This window comes from Fringilla coelebs (assembly GCF_963513975.1).
Source record: "Fringilla coelebs genome assembly, chromosome: 7".
In the NCBI taxonomy this organism is placed as follows: domain Eukaryota; kingdom Metazoa; phylum Chordata; class Aves; order Passeriformes; family Fringillidae; genus Fringilla; species Fringilla coelebs.
The window spans coordinates 24458956-24483495 of record NC_140035.1 but is presented as its reverse complement, the minus strand read 5'-3'; the positions used below and the strand labels follow the sequence as shown (position 1 = coordinate 24483495).

Here is a 24540-nt window from a genome sequence, read left to right as displayed (position 1 = left end):
GTCCTGTGTTTTTCTGGAAGTCAGTAGGTTGCTGGTAGGTTGTTTGTGTGCTACAAGCTTGCTATCTTCTCCAGGCTGTAAGCTCCTGAGCATTACAGCTATCAAATAGAGTTTTTATACAATTTTTCTACTACACCAGGGCCCACGATACTATCAGTATTAGTGGTTTTTCATTGAGGGACCTAATTTGATTTATGAGCTAATTTTTGAGGAGCAGGTCTGGTATTTTTTTGATTAAAATAGTTCCCTGAGTTTAGGGGCAATATGCTTAGATTCTGGATTGTGCGTGTTCAGAGAAACCTGGTAATGCAACTATTTTCTATTTGTCAGCTGTCATTTCTTAGGATATCTGCAAATGATTTGGAATCACTTTGATCAAACCATGTGAATGTCTCCCTTTGCAGATATCAGGCCACTGCAGGACTTGAACAATGCCAGGGTTCTGTCTCACTCCAGCTCAGAGGAAGCATCAGGGCGCTCATCTAGGCGGAATCGGAAGCCAACCTGCTACAAAGAGCCATCAATCAGCAGGTTGGGCATAAACTATTAATTCCATTTCATGCTGTTCTCATGCTGCAATCCCTGCTCTGCTCTCATATACTAACTCTCCTGGGCTGGACCCTCTGTTGCTTTGTTCAAAGTTCTTTCCCTTTGTGTTCTGTGACCCTCCTCTTTTACCATTGTGTGGTTATGCCAAAATTCTGCATCAGTACAAATGGATGTTTAAGCTTCTGGTAACAAGCTACCAAAGATGTTATTTTACTTGTTGAAATGAGCACATCTCTTGGCAGACGGCATCTGTGGTACTCCAGTGCTAATGAGGCAGTAGCACGAGGATAAAATACAGGCTAAAGATAGCCTAGCAAAAGCCCTGATTTTATTCACATTCTGTGATGACAAAAATTTTAGACACCTGAGTAACACTTTCCTCCTGAGAGCATCCTGTATCTATATTCACTAGCAGATTTACCTAAACAAATAGCTGCATCTTTTCCCTAGGAAACTGTAGATTCAGTGTATCCAATGGCTATTGCACAGAGTCACGTACTCCTAAAATGAGAGCTTCGTAGTTATAAAACATTACTGGGTGTGTTTTTCCCTGCAAAGTGTCCCAGTTTGAACTTTCCGTGAATAACTGGTTAGATTGCACCAGAAAGTACTCTGTATTGGACAAGAAACAACTTAATCATCTTAAGGGGAAGAACTGCACTAAAATTAGAAACTTTAGGGACTAAAATCATACATGAATTCAAGGAATACTTGGTTCAATGTAACCCTTTTGTTTCTGCAGCAAACTGAGGCAGGGTGACCCATTTACAGACACTGAGTTCCTCCACTCTTCTCTCTACAAAACAAAAAAGCCTGTCAAAGCCAAGAAAATGACCAAGAAGATGAAAAAGAACAAAGAATGGCTTCCTGAAGGATGTCTCAGTACCAAGGCAGGCAAGTTGGTAACAAGAGAAGGGATTAGCATAGCGGTTGAAAGCAGCCCCCAGACTCCTAGAAGCTCGCGCGTTTAGCCGCAAGACTACAGCTTTGAACGCAGAGGCCCAAGCAAAGATGGAGGTGACTGACCAGGCAGCTGAACCATTCCAACTAAGGCAACCCAAGGACCAATATGACAAATTGAACCCTGTGCCGTGGATTTCTTCTGTTTTCAAATCTTTAGGACTTAGGGGTGGGGAAAGTGGTTGACACAAATTGATGGATGTCTGTTTTAATGATGGGCATGACCCTTATGTGCTGCATGATTAGCTCTTAGCTCTCTTCTGCTTTCTTCATGTTCTCTGCCCCTGTCTGCCATGTAAAGCTCCCTGCAGCAGAAGATGAACTCTACCAACCAACATTAAAGAGTATTTGAAACACAAGGTGCTTAGGACCAGACCTAAACATGTCTTGCCTTGAACATTCTGAGTATTGCTACAGGAAGGGTGATCAGAGGAGAGGGTCCTGGGGACAGAGCTGTTAAAAAACATCTCCCCCTTTCCTATCACTTCTTGCCCTTGTTAAAAAGTACCTCCTTCAGCATTCTTGTAGCCCCTTGAAGTACTGGAAGGTGTGATAAGGTCTCCCTAGCACTTTCTGTTTTCCAGGCTGAACAACTAAACAACTCTCTCAGTCTGTCTTCATAGGGGAGGTATTTCAGCCTTCTGATCATCTTTGTGTTCCCCCCTCTGGCTTTGATCCAACAGGTGCATATCCCTCTTAAGCTGGGAATCACAGAGCTGGACAGCAGTACTCCAGATGGGGTCAGTTGTGTTTCAGGAAATCCTTTATTCATTCATTGCAGTACCCACTGGCTTCAAGCACTTGCTTTTTTTAGGATCTGCTGGTATAACTTTGAAGGTTATTGATTTTAAATGTTTTTGAGAGCGGTGGGGAAAAGAAGGGATCATACCTGTTGTTAAAGGGAAGGAAACGTGCCTGTTTGGAAGCAGGAAAAGTGTTTCCTCTTTGTGGCAGAGTAGGGAGAGGGCTGCTCTTTTCTTCTGACCATACTTACTCCTTCTCCTTAGCACCTCAGCAACATCTATCAGTTCATGAGGATGGGCTGGGTCTTGCTGTACTTTCTGTATTCAGAGGACTCCAGAAGATAGAAACTTCATTAGTAGAGGGAAAATAGTGTCATCACCAGTCAGTAAACGCTACTACATAGGTTACATTTAAGCTGTACCCTTAAGTTATTAAAACTAGGAAACAGAAAGCCTGAGATTTGGAAATGCCCTCTTATTTATTTGTTCAGTTTTCTGGAAGTTACCAAGCTTTCTCTGGTATTCTGTAACTCTGGAAGCCAGGTAGGAGCTAGTAAGTAGCACTTATGACACTTGTTATAAGTGCTGTTGTATTAGTATCTGCCTGTATTGACCCACTGATGTCAGAAGCCAGGCCAGAAACACAGATCTGCAGGTGTTCCCAGTAATTGTTTTCATTGCCTCTATGGGTCAGAAATGGGACTTTTTCCAGCTGCACTTATGTGCTTGTGCTAATAACAGAATAGTAGATTGTATTCATTGACACTGAAGGTATGGAGACAGCTGCTAGCAGTTACAGAGCTGTGCTTCAAACACAAGGTAAGAGTAGCTCCTTTAGTCTAACATTGGTATCTCTATTCTAATCACCACCTCCAGCAGTCAGCTGGAGGGGGAGAGTTTGTTCATGTGTAACCAGTTTCTGTTTTGCTGAGCAATGATGTATCAGTTTGTATTACTCCCCAAATAAAATTTCAATGCAAGTGATATTTTCAAATTCTTGTATACTACCTGATGCTTACCATGACACTACACAACAGCTTTGCCTAGGCTAGAACAAATTGAAACTCTATTCTAAGAAGGGAGATACTCTTTGTTTATACCACATTCCAACAGTCTGCCCCAGCCTTTACTGGACTGTGCTGAAAGCTACTGGAGGCTCTCTCTGAGGCAGTTTCCCCGTATTTGCTTATCACACAAAGGAATGAGACACAAAGAATGTTAGTTGGCTTTTATTTTAGTTTGAATTAAAAATATTCCTTAAAAAAAAAAAAAAACAACACACAACCATGGATGTAATAAATTTTCACAGTCATGATAGAACCTGCCGTAAGACAACAAGGGTAAGTAATAGCCGAGACAATTGGAGAAAAGTTTGCACCTTTATGAATTGTAGGGTGAGGGAAGAGGTTAACAGTTCCTATGCTTCACATCCAGTCAGAAGGAGCATAACTAAATGCATGACCTGCATTTAGACACTGCAGCATGGCTTTGGTAGGCTCTTAGCCTATAAGGCTTGTTTCCAGCATTTACTAAGTGCTACTCAAATGCTACAGTCCTGACTGTAGCAATGGAACCAAATCCCTTGGTATCAGGACACTGTGCTCTGGTTGGCACTACAAGATAAATTCAGGAGGGCTGCAGTAGAGCTGGCATAGCCCTCTGAGCTCAATTATACTCACTGGGAAGCACTCGAGAGAGGACGGCATTCATTTCTAAGGTCTGCTGGACAGTAGGTCACAGCTGTGACACAGACTGGCCTTCAGACTGAGAGGAAGAGATAAACATAGATCAAAGTCACAGAGAAAAAACCTCAGGTCTGCTGTGAACAAAACTAGGAATCCAGACCCATAGCAAGCTTTTAGGCAAATTCATCTGCTTAGAAAAAGTAGGGCTTAGCCTAGCAGCTCAAAGGGTTTCAGAAAACATGATTTCCTAAAAGTTTAAGAGTGTCTGTGTTCATTTTTATCTAGTGTTTGTAAAGTTACACAATAAAACAATACAAGTTATGCGAGCAATAACAGAAAAGCCAGGTACATGTTTTCTCCAATATCCTAAAGTTCCCATTAACTGTTGTAATTTTCTTTGATGGGGGCACTTGTATTTGTTTATTCCTTTAAAGTGTCTGGAGGAACAACTGCATTGGCTACATCTACCAAGTACCCAAAATTTATTTCTTGGTCCTTGACATTTTTCAGGCTGAATTTAAATTTCTACTTCATGAAATGCTTCCTATTATTGTTGCTGCTTTCCCACCTTTTCATGGGAATCTCCTTCAATTAGAGTATCATCTATATATTAGTATTAGTTTCACATCTGGAGGGAGTGAGACTAAAAATTCAGCAAGATTGAGAAATCATGGGTGAATGTTTGTACCCTGGAGAGAGCCTATTAAAAAAACTAAAACTGATGAGAGAACAACTGCTAAGAAAGCAGGAACAGGAAAAAAGAAAACAACTGCAATTAAAAACAATGCAGAAAGTAGTCCTGACAGATCTCAAGGTGAAGAGTGTGCTCAAAATGCAGAGCTTCTTCAGCCAAAAGTTGCAACATGTTCTAGTGAGACTGAAGTCTGTGAGATGGGGCAGAAGGTGTGTGAGGGGGCTTTTGATAGGAGGGATAGAGACTGTGGCATGGAGCACCATTCTCACTCTCCTGATGGAGTCCAAGACTTTGGAAGTACATATGAGGTGAATCCAGCACAGCTGCAGAGTCTTGAAAGTGTTGACTTAAATGCAGCAGGTTAAGAAGGGACCTATCTTTGAGATGCAAAGTGTGGAGAGCTTGCTAAAACCCCCAGTTCATACCTTCTCAAGTCAGGAAGTTCCCTCAGATGATTCCAGTCTACAGAATTCACTTTTCTTGAGGAAAGAAACCTCCAGTGCCTGTGCTTTGCAAGAGGACTCAAGTGTGATCAGATAGAAAATCAAGAGAAAAACGAGTAATTGGGCAAAGAGATGATTGTGATAGGAAGTGTGATAATATCAGATGGCCAAAGCTGAAGAACAGCCTAAAAGAAGCACAACAAATGAGACAATGCCACTTACACTCTGATGTAAGTGGGAGACACTTTGTTAGGGGAGCATGAGTGTAACTCATGCCTTAAGCTTTGGGCATAGAGGCCAGCTTCCGCTTCAAGTTTTCAGCAAGCTTGTCCATGAACTCAAAGGTGTTCAGGTAATCAGAGCGTGTGACACTGGCGGGGGAAACAAAACAAGACAGGTATTAATTGTACAGACTCTCAAATAAAGCAGAGGAAGACTGTTCAAAGAACTCTGTTTTGCCTCTAAAACCAAAAGAGTTCTCTTCTACTCATCAGGCTGGGTTTTTTTGCCATAAGACTCTGGGAAGAGGTAGCCAGGCGATATTTTACAGTTATGTAGGTCGTCTTCATTTATTAGGATCTGGCCACCATAGCTAGACTGTCATACAAAACATGTAAATTTTTGCAGCTCCTTCTTTACTTTTTTCTCCCATTCATTTGCCGCAACAGCAGGGAGAGAGCAATCCGGACTAAGTTGCTTGGGTCAGGGAGTGTCTTGTTTGTTTTACAGCACTGGGTACAGAAGTCCTGTGAGACAGACTCCTGTTCTTTACCATACTAAAAATAACATTCCAGCCAATGCTGTTCAGAACCACCACGTAAAACAGCCTTTTCTAGGCATAGCTGGTTATTTCATACACTTACTTAGGCAGGCCTTTGATGCAGGCAGCAAGGTCCTTTGTCATGAAGCCAGATTCAATGGTCTCAATGCAGACTTCTTCCAGGGCAACCGCAAAGTTCCTGAGGCTAGTGTTGTTGTCCAGCTTAGCTCTGTGAGCGAGGCCTCTTGTCCATGCGAAGATGGAGGCTGAGAGAGAACACTGGGTTACTCTATCTATCCAGAACTTCCTGAAAGTTGCTCTAACTCATCATGTGGAACAATAATTGGATTTTTTAATACCAATAAAATGGAAAGCAGACTGAAAAAAGAGATACAAAATCTGGTATGGGAAAGAACACTTATCTTTATTTAGGTATCCTTTGCCTTTCATGGAACTCGACCAAAAAAAAAAACCAAAGCAGACCTCAGAAACTATTCACTGCCTCCAGTAATCCCTCTATGCATGTCATTTTATTTTCTCCCCGCCCAAGTCAGAAAGAATGACAGGTGGTAGGACTCTGTAGTTACAGAAGGGTGCAGTCCTTTCCCTAACACTATGTTATGCTCTGGTCTCTATGCAAATTTAGAGGATGCTTTCCCTCATATCCCATTCCAAGTACCCTTACACTTCAAGTGTGTACATGGCTTGGGGTGTGGTTGGTTCTTCTGGACCATCAGAAAGAGGAGTAAAATAAAAAACAATCAACCTAAACCTTAAGGTCTTGTGGCTATAAACCAATAGTTTCCTGAAGAGTGAGTGCATAAAGGCTAAGTTAGGTCTAGCTTATTGCTTGCACTCACTCCATTCCAGGGTGTTTTTTGCTTCAGGCTGTAGCTGTGTCTGTAGAGACCTAGAGAAACTGACTTAAGTCATGAGAGGACTGTGGGGTGTATTCCTTTGCCTCCCCCTCAGGCCACACTGTGATCTGAGAAATGCTCATTAGGCCTTGGCAAGCCACACCTAAGCCCTTCTCAAGCTTATCAGAAACACAGGAACTAGTGGTGTCTAATGAGCACTTTTTTAATGAACAGCCTTGGAAAAGTATTTTTCTTGCCTGAATAACAACCCAAGTTGAATAATATTTTTGTTACTGCACTTTCAAAGAAAGTTACTGACTTGAATTGCAGTTAGGATGGAAAATTCCTATAATTAAAGCCCACTCTCTTGCAACCCCATAAACAGTGACCCAAAGTGAGACCCCTCAAGCTCTCTATTATAAGGAGCTAATGCATACTATACCCTACTCTCTAACAACCCTTTAAACAGCAGCCTAAAATACATCTTTTGGAGGTCACGATTTCCAGAACATACACATGGAATCAGAGGATAGTCTGAGTTGCAAGGGACACAGAAGGATCATTGATTCCAACTCTTACATGAATGGTCCATACAGGGATTGAACCCACACCCTTGGTGTTACTAGCACCACACTGACCAACTGAACCCACCTCAAGAGTAGGAGCTAATGTGTGTCTCTCAAACACTGACAACTGGATGACTGTAGAGCCAACCACAGACTTTTGGTACTGACATGCCATGAAAAAGGACAATATTTGACTGGAAAAGAGGGGCTAAGTGGAAACAGGAGAGCACTTTTCTGTGAGAAAGAACCACAACATAGTACAGTGGAAGCACAAGAATGAGTGGCAGGAAGTGGGCATGGAGTATACGGTGGGATTGAGACCAAAGACTCCCAAAGTCCTCTGACTCCCTTCCAGACAGGCCTGAAAGAATGGACTGCCTTTGATGACTAATGTACATAAAAAGATGACCCTCTCTCCCCCCCACCCCAGCCCTCCCAAGCCCAGGCGGTGCACACAGGGCCCTGGACGTCTCAGCAGCCAGACCAATGCAGCTGGATTGACACTTATCAGCTGGATCAGCATTGAAACCAGAACTGGTATCTCCTCAGCTGGATGGGGATGTAATGCTGTAACCAGGACTAGTGATCTATTTTTCTTTTCTCCACTTTTTCTTCCTTTAATTCCCTCTTTTTCTTCTCTATTTCTCTTTTCCTTTCTTAATTTCTTTAATTCATCTTTCCCTCTTTAACTCCTCTCTTCACCTTCACCCTGACCCTTTATCCAAAATCCACTGCTGTGCGCTTATGTAGTAGGTATTTCCATGCCATGTGTTTAATTTACTGATCTACTTTCTGATTGTTTGCAGACCCTCTGACTTTTGTCATTTCTTTTGATCAATGAGCATTTAAGAATCTCGGGTACTTCCTTCCCTTTAAGGGTCATCACAATCTCTGGAAGAAAAATGCATTATGACCTGCAAGTTTCACCACTAAGTGGTAGAGTTGTTTACAGAAAGGGTGCAGATGTTCTTACTCTAAACTTGTTCTTTCATGTGTAGAGATGATGAAGGGCAGTGAAAAGCAGCTCACCAATGGGGTTAGTGGAGGTTTCCTGGCCTTTCTGGTGCATGCGGTAGTGACGAGTAACTGTCCCGTGAGCAGCTTCTGCTTCTACAGTCTTGCCATCAGGGCAGATGAGCACGCTGGTCATCATCCCCAGAGAGCCATAGCCTACAAAATACAAGTTTCAAAAGTTCAGTGTCTCTTTTGGACAGCTCCCTCAAATTCCCTTTCATCTCCCCATCCTACAATCCCCCAACATCTTCCCGCTGATACAAAAATCCCTGAACAGCAGAGCTGCAGTAGTGCTTCTGCAATTAACTGGCAAGTACACATCAGAAGAACAGTTCATTTGAACACGAAGTCCAGCTGAACCATGAGATATAGATATACAGACATTCTGCACCATTTCAAGGAAATTAGTTTTCTTACCTAATTTGCTGGACAGATTTCTACTGAAAATGTACAGTAAGAGAACAGTAAGTGTTGGGCTGCTTGTCTTTCACACAGGGTGACAGGAAACAAAACAACTTCCTATTAAGAACATCTGCTCTTGTGAGAGGAACCAGCAACTTTTGATATTGGACATTCACACCAGTTCTAACCCGGTAGGTTTCAGAGATGTCCATGTTTGAAAGCTGCTTTGTTTAGCAGTCCTACAGATGTCCTTGTTCTGTGGGAGGCAGTTTAGTGGCACTACTTCAGAAAGAGTGTATTACATAAAGCCACACATCTCATCCTCTGGATTCTGCATCCATATTTGTTTTGGCACCAGGCAACTTGGTTATATAAGATTTTGATCAAGCATTGCAATTATGTAAAGTTAAACATATCAATCTCTCTCTTTACACCTGACAGGTAGCTTTAGGTCCTGAAAGTTTTATGACTTATCTGCAGAGTACCTGCCATCACACTCAGCAGCAGTCAGCTTAACTCAAGCTGTCAGTGACAGAGAACCAGCTGTCTAAATATTGTCCATGAAACTAGAAAGCCTACCAGTTATCATGCGGTAGAAACTTCCCTCCTGTAAATAAATACAACTACAGAGTCTACATTCAATAGATTTTCTTGTAAAAGCAAAATCAGAATTTTTTGACTGTCTGATACCTCTATGACTGGACAAGTTTGAAATACAAGTTTTGAGACCCAACACAACATCCTGGGCCATACCATAAGATGTGACAGAAGGACACAAGAGACTACCACTAAGCCTGCTTCACTGTGGCACAGGAAGCACCTCATACCTTGTGCAACTGAGTCAGACTGCACATCCCCATCGTAGTTCTTGCAGGCCCAGACAAAGCCTCCTTCAGATTTCATGGCCTGAGCAACCATGTCATCAATGAGCCTGTGCTCATACCAGATCTTTTTGGCTTCAAACTGGGACTTGTATTCTCTAGAAAACAAAAACCAAAACACCTTGTCATACAAACAGGGAATTGCACAGTTTGTACATTGAGAAGTGCACAGAGATAAGACTAAACCCAAAAAAATCCACTGCATTCTCTTTACTTTTTTTCCCTTGTCTGCTTTGCTAGGCTATAGCAAGGCTGATTCAGAGTCACAGAGGCACCCACAGAGAATCTCTGGCTTTATCAGAAGATATGGACACAACTACATTTAGCAGAGCTTTCTGCATTCAGTATTGTGCCTTGCAGGCCAAGGGAGACTGTGATAGAGGTGGCATCCCCTGTGCCATTAAAGTGTTGCTGAGTGTCTGAAAAAGCAACTCACAAGGCTGGAGAGGATGTTCCTGCTGCAGACTTATGCACTGCAGTAGGAAGTACACAACTGATTACCTGTCATAGATGTCTTGGAAGATGTCTTTGAAGCGGCCATCGTATTTCTTCAGAATGGTGTTTTTGGTGCTCATGTAGAGGGGCCAGCCTTTAGACAGTGCCATCTGGAAGGAACTGTGGGCAAAATCCTTGATAGACTGGTCAAGATTGTACATTCCCATGGCTACACCACCACAGCCTGTTAGTGGAGGAAGAACAGATAGGAATCAACTAGATTTAGTTTTGGTTTAAGAATTTTGTTCTCCCCATAGCATACTCTAGCTGGCAGGCAGACTGGTGGTCTCCCCAGGTGTCTTGATCTAGTTCTCAATTTAAGGTTGGTTCTGCCAGGAGAAGATTTGCTTTGCGTTATCAGCTCAAAGCTCCAGCAGTTCTGACACATAGATAGGAAGGTGGTTTTGTTTTACAGGCAAGTACGTTTTAATAATGTGATCTAATCCCTCTAAGAAGTTTTCTCCTAATGCAGCCTAAGTACTCAAGCACACTGTGACAGAAGTGAATGCACCTGAACTCCTGCTAGCCATTTAAGTAATAGTCTTTTTCTTACAGTCTTTACAGTCTTTTTCTATCAAAGTAGCAGGCAGCAGTTTGGAGTAGGAGGTCTCAGTCAAAGTCAGAAAGGGATGTGCTCACACCTTAAATGCTTTGCACCTTCAGAACTAACTCCAGCAGTCAAGGACTGCTTTGCCTAGCTCAGGTAAACAAGACTCCACATGAATTCCTGCATTTTTTTCAGCATATGTATGGCCTACCCTGTCGCTTTGATCCACCCGCTCAGGCTCACTTCTGGCAAGTTGTGGGAAGAATGTGCCAGTCATGCAGGTGCTCAGGCAAGTCCTGAGGAGGCTCTGATGAACTATCAACATTCACATGACTTAGATTGTCTAAGGCAGATGTGTTAGAAGCACAAATGGAAGTGTGCTGAACTTGCAGCCCAGCTCACCTAGAAGAAAGAACCACTCAAATCATGGAAGAGGATGATTGTGGGTGGAAGCAGGGTCTAGAGCTTCACAAGAAAGCTTTGTCATTTTCAGAGCACAACTCTGTTTCTAGTTAAAAGTAAACACCAGGTACTTAATTTTAAGCACCTCACTACCACCATCTATCTAGTTTTTGAACAGTACCAATATTAGGGATCTTTGTTCTAGAAACACCCAGAGTTTTTAAATACCTTTCCTAATATCCATTTATCCTTACCACCTTCAGATGGTTGTTACTATATGAACATACATGCAAAATGAAGAGAAAAGCCAGAGGAAGTTTATCTGCTTGCCAAGATAGCAATGTCATTTAAAGTTGATATTGGCAGAGAATGAAATTCCTGTTGTTACATGCTATCCCTGTACCTTCCCTATGGAGTCAAGGACAGTTCAGGGTGTGATCAGCTACAGAGACTGTGTCCTTTGGAACCATGATTTCATGGTTGCTGGATGACAGCTATTAAGTTGGAATAAAACAGTTATTCTCATACATGTAAAAGAAAATCCTTATTGCAGTCATACAATCCTACTGCCTCCTAAAAACCTCTTGATTCAGTGTCAATGTTGAACGTATTAATACAGCAAAAAGACAAGCTTCCCTTAATCATTTGGGAGATATGTTGGCACAACAGTTATCTGTGGGGAGGGCAGCTCTCTAGAGAAACAGCAGTAATCTGCCGCCTTTGCATTTCCCTGCTTTCTGCTTGCTGATGCAATGCAGAGCAGCAAATAAGACTGGCAGCTGGATGGCCACACATCTCCAACACAGGCTCACCAGTCACCTATCAAACGAAAACAGATGGGGACTGGCCGTGAAGCAGGTGAACTCCAGATGAAAGGCTATGCAACAAGAGATGGTCAAGATGTAGGCTCCTACGAGCAAGCATGCCAGAGAAATCAAGTATTACAAAGGAGGGTCATATGTCAATCTTGGTAGCTGTTTGCCAAACCAACCACATGCAAACAAGGATGCTGTGGGTTACACGGTTTCATTTTTTGTAGCTAAATAGATCACTGCAAGACTTTAAATCCTGAACCCTTTGATTAATGACAGACAAGAGACATGACCTGTATGATGTTTCCCTGAATCCCACCCCTAGAGAAAACAGCCTGAGCTCTGGCAACATGTCTGTAACTGCTTCCATTAACAAAGCCCAGCAATGTCAGGACTCTTCCTGAGCCTCACAATGTCTGCAACAAGCAGAGCAATAGGGAGAAGAGTGACACCAAAACCTTTGGGACTGCATCTATTAAAACAATTACAGCCTATATAGTCAGGAGCATCTTGTGAAATCCTCTTTCCACCTCACAGAGTAGGTGTTAATTCTCATTTCTACTGAGCAAATAAAAAGACTGCTTCATAAAGAAGGGCAAAAACTGCAAAGGCATATAGAGATAAGCAAAACAAACTAAACCCAGAAAGAATTGCACATGGATTGCTCTCAAATATATCTCCCCTTAGGTCAAGCCTAGTTTACCTAGTAGATTTGCCTCTGATCAGAGAGAAAAACATATATGCTGCTACCAGAGTCATCACATAAAGAGCATGACAAGTGGCCAATCTAGTACGATTGTGTTCTTGACGAGCCTCTTTGATCCCAGGAAGATTTCAAGGTACTTTCAGTACTTGACAAATAAATGAAGAAGGCCCAAACTTTCTTCCCCACTCCACCTCGAAGTCATATTTTACTATCAAACAGATCTGACGTATAATTCAAGGTTGAATTAAATCCAAAAATATCAGTATAGCAGTTTTAATCGCTAATTAGAGAAAATACCTACTTTCAAAGTTATGGACCAGATATGTGACTGGTTTGCCTCCATCCGCAGGAGTGTAGGTCATCTCTACTTTTCCAGGTCCAGGTACCACAAAATCGGTTGCTCTGTACTGTTAAAAAAAAAAAATTGCCATGATAATTTATCTATCAGGAAGAGAGAACCATAAAAGACAGTCCTCATTTGGGAGGGCAGGTTACAGAAAAACAGTTGTACTAAAAACTCCATTAAGTGGACTTTTTATTCAGCCATATTGCCATTGGATTATTTTACTAGAGATTAGATAGACGAGAGTCATGGAATCACTTAGGTTGGAAAAGACTCTTAAGATCATCAAGTCCAGTTAACACAGCACTGTCAAAAGCACCACTAAACTGTGTCCTTAAATAGTCAAAAGTCTGCCTGTTTCAGAAGCCATCTTCCCCTTTAGGGGAAAAATCTCACAGATTCTTGGGCCCCATCAATCGGCAGAGTATCTACTTTTGCAGATGTCCTGCAGTTTTAAAGTGCAGAGTATTTAGAATGTTGTGTGGTTGGTAGCTAGAAAGGCTCCTCTCCCTGCCTCAAAAAAGCCATTCATATTATAGCTGCTGATCTTGTAACAGGGTTCATACATCATACAAAATGACATTTGAAAGGCCGGCCTGTGGTAAGAGTCTTTGAAGTTAAAACCTTAAAGTATTTAAATGCTGTCTCATCTTCCCAATTGTCCTGAACAGTACTATTTATGGCTACATTTCCTTGAAATTTGTTTTTCTTTTCCATGTAGTTTTCCTTCTATCGAGGGAATCTGTTCCCTGAGCGATTCTGAAGTTAGTGTCTCACTCCTATGTCCTTTGTATGTTCTTATACTGTTCCTTTCACTTTAATCTCATACTTTTGCAGGGTTTCAATCCTTTCCCTTTAATCCACTGTTTCCTGTTATTATTTTAACCTTCTCAATTGTTCACAACCTTTAAGGATGTTGAATCCCATTTTTTTCTAGTGTCAGGGTTCTGCAATTATTTTCCTCTTGAAAATTTATTATTTTAACTTCCTATAGCAGGTAATTTAATGACTTGCCCTCAGTTTGCAGGTTTAGCCACCTATTTAAGCACTTGGCTCTTCTAGAAGACTTTTCTTTTGCCATGTTTGGTAGCTTTATAGCACATACAATTGCCCATGGAGAACAGTATGACTTCTTATCTTCCAGGCTACCCAGAGGGCACAAAACTGAGAACGGTTCCAGGGCTTTCCACAGCCTTGTACTACCATTGTCAAGGAAGTTTTGATAAAAGAGGTTTCCCTACTTCTGTACCACAGCCTGATGTGCCCAGGTCAGATACCAACTCTGCAGGTGTGCTGTGCAAGTTAAAGCAGCAGATCACAGTTAAAAAAAAAAAAAAAAAAAATTAAACAGAACAAAACCACACCCCTATACCCTATATGGAAGGCAATTTTGCCCACTTCTAGAAATCACGCACTTTTATCCATTTTTGCTGTGAGCAACATTTGACACCAGAAAGTCCTGCAAAGTAAGAAGGTGGGCAGTGCAAAATAATATTTTCTAAAGATGTTCTTATGTAGGAAGGAGTGTTCTAGAGAGGTGAAGAACAATAGCCTAGCAAAGTTAAGTGTGTAAGTACAGGCCTGTGTAATCCAATCACAGGCTTCTGAATGCTGTTTATACAGTGACACTGCTCAAGGGAGAGAGGCATGAACCAGGCTCTCCCACACTCGCTGGGTGCAGTACAAATGAAGTGCTAGCAGGCGTGTGCTCCCAGGTGGAATGCAAGGGACAGAGCAGGAGCACAGGGATGTCTAAGTCTTTGGAGCTCTATACCAGTCAGGAATAAGCCTGTTAAGACAAAAAGAGGGATAAACACTGAAGTGACTCACTTGATCCCCGTAAGCGTGACGGCCAATGACAATGGGTTTCACCCATCCAGACACCAGCCGGGGAATGTTCTTGCAGATAATAGCCTCTCTGAAGACAGTACCACCTAGGATGTTTCTAATTGTGCCATTGGGAGACTTCCACATCTGCTTCAATTTGAACTCCTCCACCCTGTTCTCATCAGGAGTGATGGTTGCACACTTTATGCCAACGTTGTATTTCTTTATGGCTTCAGCAGCTTCCACAGTTACTTTATCATTTGTAGCATCACGATGCTCAATGCCCAAGTCATAGCTGTAACAAACCCACAAACACGGTCAGAGCTTCCCAGGACGTTTGTTTGTGTTCAATACGAAAGAAACAAGACCCCATATGTGCATGTGAGTGTAGTTGCAGCATTCTGCCACAACTGAAGTTATCCCTCTTCCAGTGCAAATGCTGCAGGACTGGAAGAAAAGACTTGTACAGTGACATTTCTCCTGTTAGTGGAGGTTGGTAGGAGATGGGAAAAAGGAGAGCTTCAGTTTATGGCTAAAGTTTGCTGCCAGCACAGGACAGTAGCTCCTCTGCCTTGCCTTTTGAGTTTCCTGCAATGGCACCTGTCCGTTGAGGGTTTTCATGGTATGGAGCAGCAAAATCCCCAGACAAATATGAGCCTTTAATTCAAACCTCTTGTGCTGAAGGCTCTAGCTTCCTTCACATACTGAGCACATGAAGCTACACTAGATTTAAAAACTGCTTTGACAAGGGATCCACAATCCTGCTCCGGCAGCAAAACTGCCAATATTCCTCTCAAACATCAGAGGAAGGTCATTTCCATACTCACTGTTTTAATAGCTTTTGGAGAACAATGGGTGCCCAGCATGGGACAGCCCTGAAGCACAGCCAGCTGTACATGAATCTAGCCATTGTGCTGCCTCAGCCAGGGGTTTGCTTGCCCTCCTCCTACCCTCTTTGAAAAGGGATGCTCTCCAGACTGTGTGCATGTATTATGCTGCTGGGTTCCTGTCTGCCTGGTTCCCAACACCAAAAAGCCTGATGTAGGTGGCATACAAATGGCTCCAGTGGCAAGGGAAGAGGTAAGACTTGTGGGTTTAACTATGGCAGATACCACTGAAGGCCTCTGTTTATATGGCTAGGAGCAATGTAGCTGGACACTTCTCTAATAATTATAGCTCAGTGGCCAGAAAAGGAAAAGATTATTTGTTCTGCTTGGCCAGATGCTATAGATAGCATGTCCCTTTTGCTGTACCCAGCTGCTAGTATTTGTTGTTTTCCAGAAGGGAGCATAGGAGCACAGCCTAGCTTCAGGGAGCAATTGCAACAGTTAGCTCACATTGTCAACAGCAGAGCTCAAGCTTACAGCCATCAGGGCAGAGTCGGAGCCCCACACACACCCTTCTGTCCTCTGGGCAGATCTTCAAACAGGCACGGCAAGAAGCCATAAGCCCACGCAGGGGTGCAGGATGCTATGCTTCAAGTCAGGGATTGGCTGAAATAGCCCATATTTCTTCTCACTGTCTAGGCTGCAGGGTCACACAGACTCTCCAGGTGCTGGAAACCCCAAGACACAGGAAAACAAAATACAGGCCATGTCTCTGAGAGACTTTCTTAGAGGAACATTACAGGCAAAACTCTAATTCACAACTCAGCATGCACTGCTTACTACTGTGAGGAACCCTGGAGGGAATGCTTCCAGTGTTAAATGAAAATCCATCAACACCTACTGACACATGCAAACTTCAGTACATTCAGCTGAATGTCACAGAGTCCTTACCTGTGCAAATCCAGATCTACATATGGAAAAATCAGCTTTTCTTTAATCAGCTCCCAGATGACCCGTGTCATTTCATCTCCTTGCATCTCCACAACGGAGCCTCCACGGATTTTTTTAGACATCTTGAACTGCAGTAGACATAAAAAAAAGTTCAACCTAAGTTAAAAGCTACCAACACATGTATCCTGCATTTTTACAACATAACTAGGTGAGGCAGTAACATAGCATACAGGATATCTCCAAAAAGTCTTGAAAATAACCTCAGTTTATCCTTAGTTTCATGCTACATGGTATTTTCCTTTAAGCCCCAGCTCCTAGAGAGATCTATGTGAGGATAAAAAGAAAGGTTAATATCTTGATGATTAAGGGCATGGGCTTTAATTATGGTTGTACGAAAAAATTTAAAAATATGAACAAATTCTTGCCCCACATTCCACAGAAATAGATGAGCACTGTTTACTTTTAGATTTCATGAGTTCTAGTCCAGTTACCTGTTTCTTTTTCTGAAAATCAGGGGTTAATGGACATGATTACAATGACAGCTCATACTGCTGAAACTACTAAGATTAATAAGTTGTAAGCTTCTTTATTAACTTTGTCCCCTAGGAAGGAAGGAAACAGGTAGAAAAATCCAAGGCCTACACATCAAGAGTATTTTCTTGTGGCCAGCTTTATTTCTACAGATAAAATAAATACTGGACAGATTTGTTTGCTGTAGGGAACAGAGGTTTCCCAAGATATTTGTGAACAAGATATTTGTGAACAAAGGCTAAAAAAAAAAAAAAAAAAGAACTTGAACTCTGCCCTTCTATATTTGCACTTTGTTCTTTGTCAAGTCAACCTCAGAAGGCACTGAACTGCTCTAAAGTGCCCTTCTTTCCAACAGCCACGGTTTCTTGGGTCTCAGCTCTGATTATGCAAGAGCTATGACTTGGCAAGCTCCTCCTTCAGACAGTCCTGTGCTTGTGTGCAGCTGCTGGGATCCTACAGCGAGATAGCAAGCCCTTGTGCCTGAGGCTGCAGTCCCAGAGACCAAGGGCCAGGAATGACTTGATCCAGAATGAAGGCTCCTACTGTACACGGGATCTGTTCATCTAGACCAAGCCATTCCAAGGTGTGAGGCTTGCTGAGCAAGGGCCTCAACTACAAGCATGTTGGGAGACTATCCCAGGGTTAATTTTTTTTTTTTTTAAATTAAAGGAACTTATGCTGCATTTCCAGAATCCAATCTATTAAAAAATTTTAGTCTGGGAAGAGAATAAAATTTTTAAGCTATGTTCAAAGGATCAAGCTTTCCCAAACCTTTTAAAGTGCAAAAATGAAAAAAAAAACCCACCAAAAAACCAACAACAAAAAACCAAAGCATGAAAAAAGACACCCCCAAACAAAAAACCAAAAAGAACCCCAAACAAAAACCCCACCCAAAAATAACACAAAACCCTAAAAAAAAAACTGAAAAGGTAAAATAAGATTGTTTTACTGAGACACAATTTAAAAGATAAACTACTTCAGGCATTTCTAGCCCTAATACAGACAGTACCTTGCCTTATATTGGGCCTCTCTAGTCCTCAAGGAGAACTTCAACTTCACATAACCTCACTCTATCTGAAATCAGTTTAATGATGCAAGTATTTTGAACCCAATTTTCAATTATGACTATCTAAATAATAAGGTCTGTATCATAGTTCATGGCCTAGGCACAGAATTACTACTGTGGGAAAGTTCAGTTTTGCTTTTGGCACAATCTGAGAAACAGTCTGATTCATTCAGGTAAAAACGTAGACAGGCACAAACCCAGAAAACACTGTTTGTTTTGTGGTTTGGTTCCACTTAATTAAGACAAATCAGACTATGTCAGTCATAGCAATCAGTTGGGCTTCAGAATCATTCGATGCTGCTGCCACGCAGAGAACACAAAGGTAGAGAACACACCTCCACCAATGCGAGGCAACAGCAGCCTCTTCAACAACTCTGACAGCATCCAATATGTTTGTGCGATCACGGCCTAGGTACTGGCACTTTTCCCATCCTCAGTCACCAGTGCTCCCAGTTTCTCTATGAACTGGGACAGTACTGCAGAAGCATCCCTTGTCTGCACACCAGTCAACATGCCGAGAGGCTCCTCTAGAGAGCACACATTCCCCAGGGTTCAACTTTGTCACTCGTCCCCTCTGATTTTATACTTAACTGCCAAAATCCTGCAAGGTTTTTCCCCTGCAGCAGCTCTTCCTTAAATACACTTAACCCAGGCACACAGCCAAGGCAACTTAGAAGAAATCGTCTATTTCCAAATTCCTCCTGGTCCCACGGAAGGGCTCAGGGCCCACGGGCAATAATTAACTATTGCAACAAGTCCGTAACTCCGGCGTACGGCCGATCTCCCTGGAGGAGGCGGCTCGCAGGGGCACGGAGCGGGTCGCTGGCATCGACCGAGTTCTCGGCTGCACTCGTTTTTTCGGCCGCGCTCGCCTCTGACAAGGCGATCTGGTGGCACAGGGGGGATTTTCCCACCGGGCCGAGGGCAGCAGCCGCCGCCACAGCCAAGGCTGAAACCCCGGCACCAGCACGGCCGCTACTACGGCCACTCCCCAAGCGGGAGGGGACAGCCGAGGGGCCCCGAGCCCAGCCCGCGCCAGGGCCGTCACCGACTGGCGGGAGACCCGAGGACTACGAGAGGAGACAGCCTGGCCCAGGACAGGGCGGGCGACCCCGGGGTGCAGCACCCTCAGCGCCTCAGCACCAGTCGCGGAGGGCGGGGCGCGGTCGCGGGGTCCCGCCCGCCCCGAGTGAAAAAAAGCCCTTAAACACAATCACACCCTTGGGGGAGCCGCTGCGAGGCGTCGCCCCCGGGAGAGAAAGGACAAAGGGTGCTGTGCGGGCGCCAAAGCCGCGGCGCGCTGGGGCGGAGGCGCTGTCCTTTACCTGCAGGCCCGGTGCCGGTCTGTTCCCTGTTCCCCGTTCCGTGCGGCGGTGCGGCGGCGCTGCGGGGCCGGGCTGTGCGCGGGGCCCTTTATGTGGCCGCGCCCCCGCCCCGCCCGGCCCGCACCCGCGGCGCCCCCTGCTGGCCGCGCGCGGCTCCTCCCCCCGGCGGCGGCGCGAGGCCGCTAGGGGGCGCGAGGCTGGCGCGGGGCCAGCAGCCGGGCCCGTCCCGGTCTCGCGCGCCGGTGCCCCCGTGCGAGGGGCCCGCGGCAGTCGGACCGTGCGGCTGCCGTTCCGGGCCGGGCGCGTTCCGCGCTCTGCCACCCCCGCGCAGTGAGTGCCCGCCGGCACAGGGGACCCGCTGGCGCCGGGGGGCTCGGGCGTGGCCCAGGGAGAGCGCCGCAGCCCAGCTCGGGGATGCGGTACACACAGCGGGCACGGGCTCCTCCGCTAGCGCTGGGGCGGCGGTGTCCACACCACGGCCCCGGGGAAGCAGCGGGCACTTCTCTGGGGCTGGGGCGAGGCGGGGAGAGCGGCCGGGAATAGAAGAGAAGGGAATATTAATGAAATAGGGTGTATTCCGAGTTCCCGGGGGACACACCGGCTCGCCGCACGGCCAGCGGCTCCCGAGGCAGCAGCCCGGATGTGCCGCGCCCGGGCGGAACAGCCGGCAAGGGCCGCGGGGCGGGGCCGGGCGCTGCCGGCGGGTGGAGTGCGCGGAGCTTCGATTGGCGATGCCTGGGCGGGAGCGGCGCGGTCGGCGGGCGGTTGGTCGGGGCTGGCGGCGCCGCCGGGCCGGGCGGTGAAGGAAGAGCGGCGGTGCCGCCCCAGCACCGGCACCGCAGCCGCGGACAGCAGGTGAGCATCGCCCGCCGGGGCCGCGCCGCCGGTACCGCGCCGCCGGTACCGCTCTGCGGCCCCCTTGCTCCGTCCGCCTTCTTTGGGCCATCCCCCGGTAGCGGCCGGTGGCGGCTCTCCGGGGTCGCTGCCCACCGCGTCCGCGCCGTCCCGTCGCAGGTGATCTCCGGGTCTGCCGTCCTAGGGAGGGCGGCGGTGTCCCCTTCATAGAGGGGAGAGCGAAGCAGCTGTCTCCTGCGCAGAGGTTGGAGGGGAAGTCTGTGTAGCACGCAGCTATGTCCGAATTGCGGGCGGTTTTGCACCGGGGTGTGTTATTCGGGTGCCCGGGAGTCGCGTGTGTGTAGGAAGGAGGGGCCGTGTCCCTCTGGCACTGAGCGGCTGTGCGCAGTTCTGTGGGGCGCGGGATGTCCCCGCGCTGCTCTGCGGAGAGCAGCGGTGCGTGTGGGGAGGGAGCCTCACGGCCACCCTCGAACTCCGTATTTTATCGGTGGTGAGTTGGTGATTGATGAAGCTGCAGCTTCGGGTGGGCTTAGATACATTTCCCGTGACTGTTGGTGTGGATCCTGTGAGGAATGTACTCTGGCTTTCTGCTTGTTCACCGATACGTGCACCCTGTTTTCCCCTTTCCCATATTATACAAAGACGTGACTATTTCTTGGTTTCTTGTGGTGGGATGGGGGGAAGTATTTTCCCTTTAGTGGGACAGCTAAAGCATTAAAAGGCTGATAGTGTGTACAACTAGTGTGTACAGCTAGTGTGTTGTACAGCACAGAAAATCTAGGCGTTTCTGGAGCTAATGCTAGGTATAATGCTATTCTTTTTAATAATTTTAATTAGACTAATACTGCTGTGACAGAAGCAGTTATTATGTTTTTTTTCTCTTGAAATGCAAGTTCTTCTATAATCACACAAAGATATATATGCATATTTAATGCACATTCAGACACTTGCTTGTAACTCTTATCTTACCAAACTATAGTCAGTTGCTGAAATAGGAGCATAGTTTCATAGTGGGATTTTTAATCTGGTGGTGTTTGTGAAGGTACACCCTTGTCATATGTTCAGCATTTAAAAAGCAAACTATTAGTTGTGTTAAGATTGAAGAAACAATTCCAAATTTACCTGAAGAGTGTGTTTCAAGGGAAATGTTCCATGAACTCTGGTGTTTAAGTACATTGGAATCACCTGTTTGAATAATACTGGTGAAATGAACAACAAAACAACATACCCTGATGTACAGGGTAGAGGGATGTGGAAGACAAAGACTCAGCCTTACGTAAAGAACCTGAAAAAAGTTCCTCTTGAAACTTAGTAAATGATGCTGTCTCTGCTTTCTTTCCTGAGGACATGCCAATAGCAAAAGAAACTCTGAGCTGAAGGTGCTTACTGTAAAGAGCAACAAGCAGAAGTCCACTGAGCAGTCATGTGAATGACTTGCAGATGCATCTTTTTGGCATTCTTTGTAGGAAAAAAACTTTGCCACATGAGCTGCTCTTTAGCACTTTCAGTGTCGCTTGCTGATCATGCTGATTTTCTCTGGACTGCACACATTTCTTACAGTGTGGCTTCTTGGAACTTTGAAGAAAATATTCCAGTGAGCAATATATGCCTGTGAGTTCTAGGGAGCAGTTGTGGGAACTGGAAATCGTTATTTCATGAAGAAGTGGGTATTAGCTGCTAAGCAGGTCGTAGGTTCATAAGGGCTTTTGATCCTTGGCACAGGTAAAAATCAACCATCACTCATAGGCTCCATCAGCTTCCTGTGTTCCTACTCTCTCAAACATTTCACTAAATTTTTCTTAAACAAAGATGAAGGCAGTAAGCACCTTAGCCTAGCAGGCTAGAAATGCAGGCTGAGTGAGGTGTTGTGAAAGAAACTGGGTGTCTGATCAGCTTAAAGAGTGTGGGTTGGGGAAAAGTATGACTCTTGGCTGTATGGCAGCTATGGTACACAGCTAATAGGGTTTACAAGTATGGCTTCTTCTGATACAGAAAGTGGTTTGGGGTTTTTGCTTGTTTTTCCTAAATAGAGCTGCTCCTGAAAATGAGGATGTTTGAAGGTGTTAGATTTGGCAAAAAATAAACCATAGTTTGGGTTGCTTCCCTGGTAACCTGGGCCTGTATTGTAATGCAGAGGGGAGAAAAACAGTTTCCCACCAAAATTAATCTTTCAGTCCTGTTTTTGTTTGTAGTTCATTCTACTTCTCATTCTGAAGTTAACCTGGCCAAACAACAAGTCTGCCTTGTGCTTGCTCAGGCATGCCTGTTTTCAGTTTTGTTACAAGGGCTGCAGAAGTCACAGCATTAGGAGTAAAGCTGTTAAAGCTTCTTTGTGGTATGCCTGCAGAGTCTCCATTTGAAAACTTCAAGTTCTCATAAACCTCTACTGCAGTGTGTCATCAGTGTAGTGGTTGTTTATTTTGTTGCTCTGGATGTTTAACTAGGTACTCTGAATTACCCTCTGAAGAGGTGCTGCTCTCTGTCAGTGGCTGGGCAGGGGGCATGGGCTCCTCTGGCATTCCTGGTCTGTGCTAATTGCAGGTACCTGTGGTCAGTTGGGTGAATATCTGTCCTCTGGGGTCTAATGAGACATCTCCTGTTCAGAAGGCTGAGGAGGTTCTGTTTCACCATCCCTTTTGTAATGTGTGTTGCTGACCTCTTTCCAGGGTACCTGAAATGGCCGCAGATGACAAGCGCTCTCCAACACTGGACTCTAGCAGTGACCTACCTCGTTCTCCCAGCAGTCCATCTCATCTCACTCACTTCAAACCCCTGACTCCTGACCAGGACGAGCCTCCTTTTAAATCAGCTTACAGTTCTTTTGTAAACCTCTTCCGTTTCAGCAAAGGTGGGTGCTGGGGGGATGTATGGGCATGGCTTGTGCGTGCTGTTTGCTGCTCATAAACACACCTCTGGACACAGAAGCATCATGTCAAAGGGCTGATGTCAGCTCTTTTATAAGGGATGTTGCATCTGGCTTTTGGGTGATGTAGGAGAGCTTTATTATGAAAGATAGCCAGTGTCTTGCAGCTGGAAATTTGTAGCTGCCCATGCAAGTCAAAGACAAGCTAGTTAGCAGGTGTATTGTACAGATTCTTAGCTTGACATCAGAATTTCCCTTGCCTGTGGGATTATTTTTTTTTTGGGGGGGGCTGAAAGTAGGAGTAACCCTCTGCCAGCCTACAGGACCAAAATGTGTGCTTGTCCTTCCAGTGCAAGTTCTTACTTCAGACTTCATCTACCTCTCACCTTCCTGTGCATCTCGTACCTGGGTGACAGCTGACCTGCAATAAAGCAGGAAGTCCACATTAATCTGCATGGCTTAGGTGTTCCCTATCAAGAAGTCTGAAGTGTTGTGAAACTTTTGATATTAAAAAATATTACATGATCTTGGCCTTTGTGCTGCAGGTGTCATCAAATATGTTCTCAGTGGGCAAACTGTGAAAGAACTGTGTGAGTTCCTTTTTGTTTCAAAGAAAGATCCTACAAAGAATGGTGAATGAAAGCACCTGGATTTTGTGCAAAGTTTGTGTATCCCTTTACTGGAGATGGCACACTGGTCAGCTGCTTTTGTTTAGTCTGTTCATTATCCAGCTTTGTTAAGCATACTTCAGCAATGTTTGAGCTGGGGGAAAAGAGCCAAACAGCTTTTTGTGTAACCGATCTGTTCAGACTCTTCTTATGCAGAATGAAAAATAATTACTTGGTATGACTGCTATTAGTTTGCCTACTAGAGTAGCACCTCTCATTGCTAATTTATTGAAAGTAGCATAAAATGTGGTCAATATTGGCTTCACTTGTTTTTTTTTCTGACAAATGTAGCTGGAGTCAGCAATGTCTTTTGTTGAGTGGATGGGAAAACAACCTTGAAATACCACATGAAATGTGCATCTTACTGGAATCAATGAGAACTGTCTATACTTGATGTGCTGATGGAAATTAAAGGCTGTGGTAACTTTACTGTGACCTCAGTACTGGCTTGTAAAATAACTGAAAATCTCTTTTCAAGGCAGAAGGGGATAGTCAAGTGTAGCTATTCTATTTAGCAAGAATTATTCATGTTCATATTCACGAATAATCTGTCAGGGGTTTTTTTGACACTTTTCACATTAGGGAATTTCTGAAATAGCCTGAGCCTTGAAGACAGCCTACTGTCCGGTTCCTGTGATGTATATAGTACTTCTAAAACAAAAAATTTATTTGTTTTGTTTAATCATGATCCAAAAGAGCTATTTGTGTGAGTTTTTTTTTTAACCTTAGCTTTGCATGTACTACTGGTTTTCTTTATCATGTCTGAAA

At 44.6% G+C, this 24540-nt stretch overlaps 2 protein-coding genes across 4 annotated transcripts in view; one reads left to right on the top strand and one right to left on the bottom strand.

The window, feature by feature from the left end:
- Positions 1–3471: 3471 nt before the first annotated feature.
- Positions 3472–19500, bottom strand: IDH1 (isocitrate dehydrogenase (NADP(+)) 1). The gene is made up of 9 exons (XM_084209439.1): positions 19387–19500; positions 16465–16592; positions 14690–14981; positions 12818–12923; positions 10056–10233; positions 9501–9652; positions 8287–8427; positions 5938–6100; positions 3472–5445 (listed from the first exon to the last, which is right to left on the bottom strand). Exons 2-9 carry the CDS (start codon positions 16584–16586, stop codon positions 5352–5354), a joined length of 1248 nt encoding a protein of 415 aa, XP_084065565.1. The 5' UTR covers positions 16587–16592; positions 19387–19500; the 3' UTR covers positions 3472–5351.
- Positions 19501–20185: 685 nt separating this feature from the next.
- Positions 20186–24540, top strand: part of PIKFYVE (phosphoinositide kinase, FYVE-type zinc finger containing) — a 63102-nt gene continuing 58747 nt past the window's right edge. For all 3 annotated transcript variants that reach the window (XM_084209436.1, XM_084209435.1, XM_084209434.1), the window contains exons 1-2: positions 20186–20241; positions 22908–23089. In XM_084209436.1, coding sequence (XP_084065562.1) covers positions 22918–23089 — 172 coding nt within the window. In that variant the 5' untranslated portion in view covers positions 20186–20241; positions 22908–22917. The remainder of the gene's footprint in view (positions 20242–22907; positions 23090–24540) is intronic.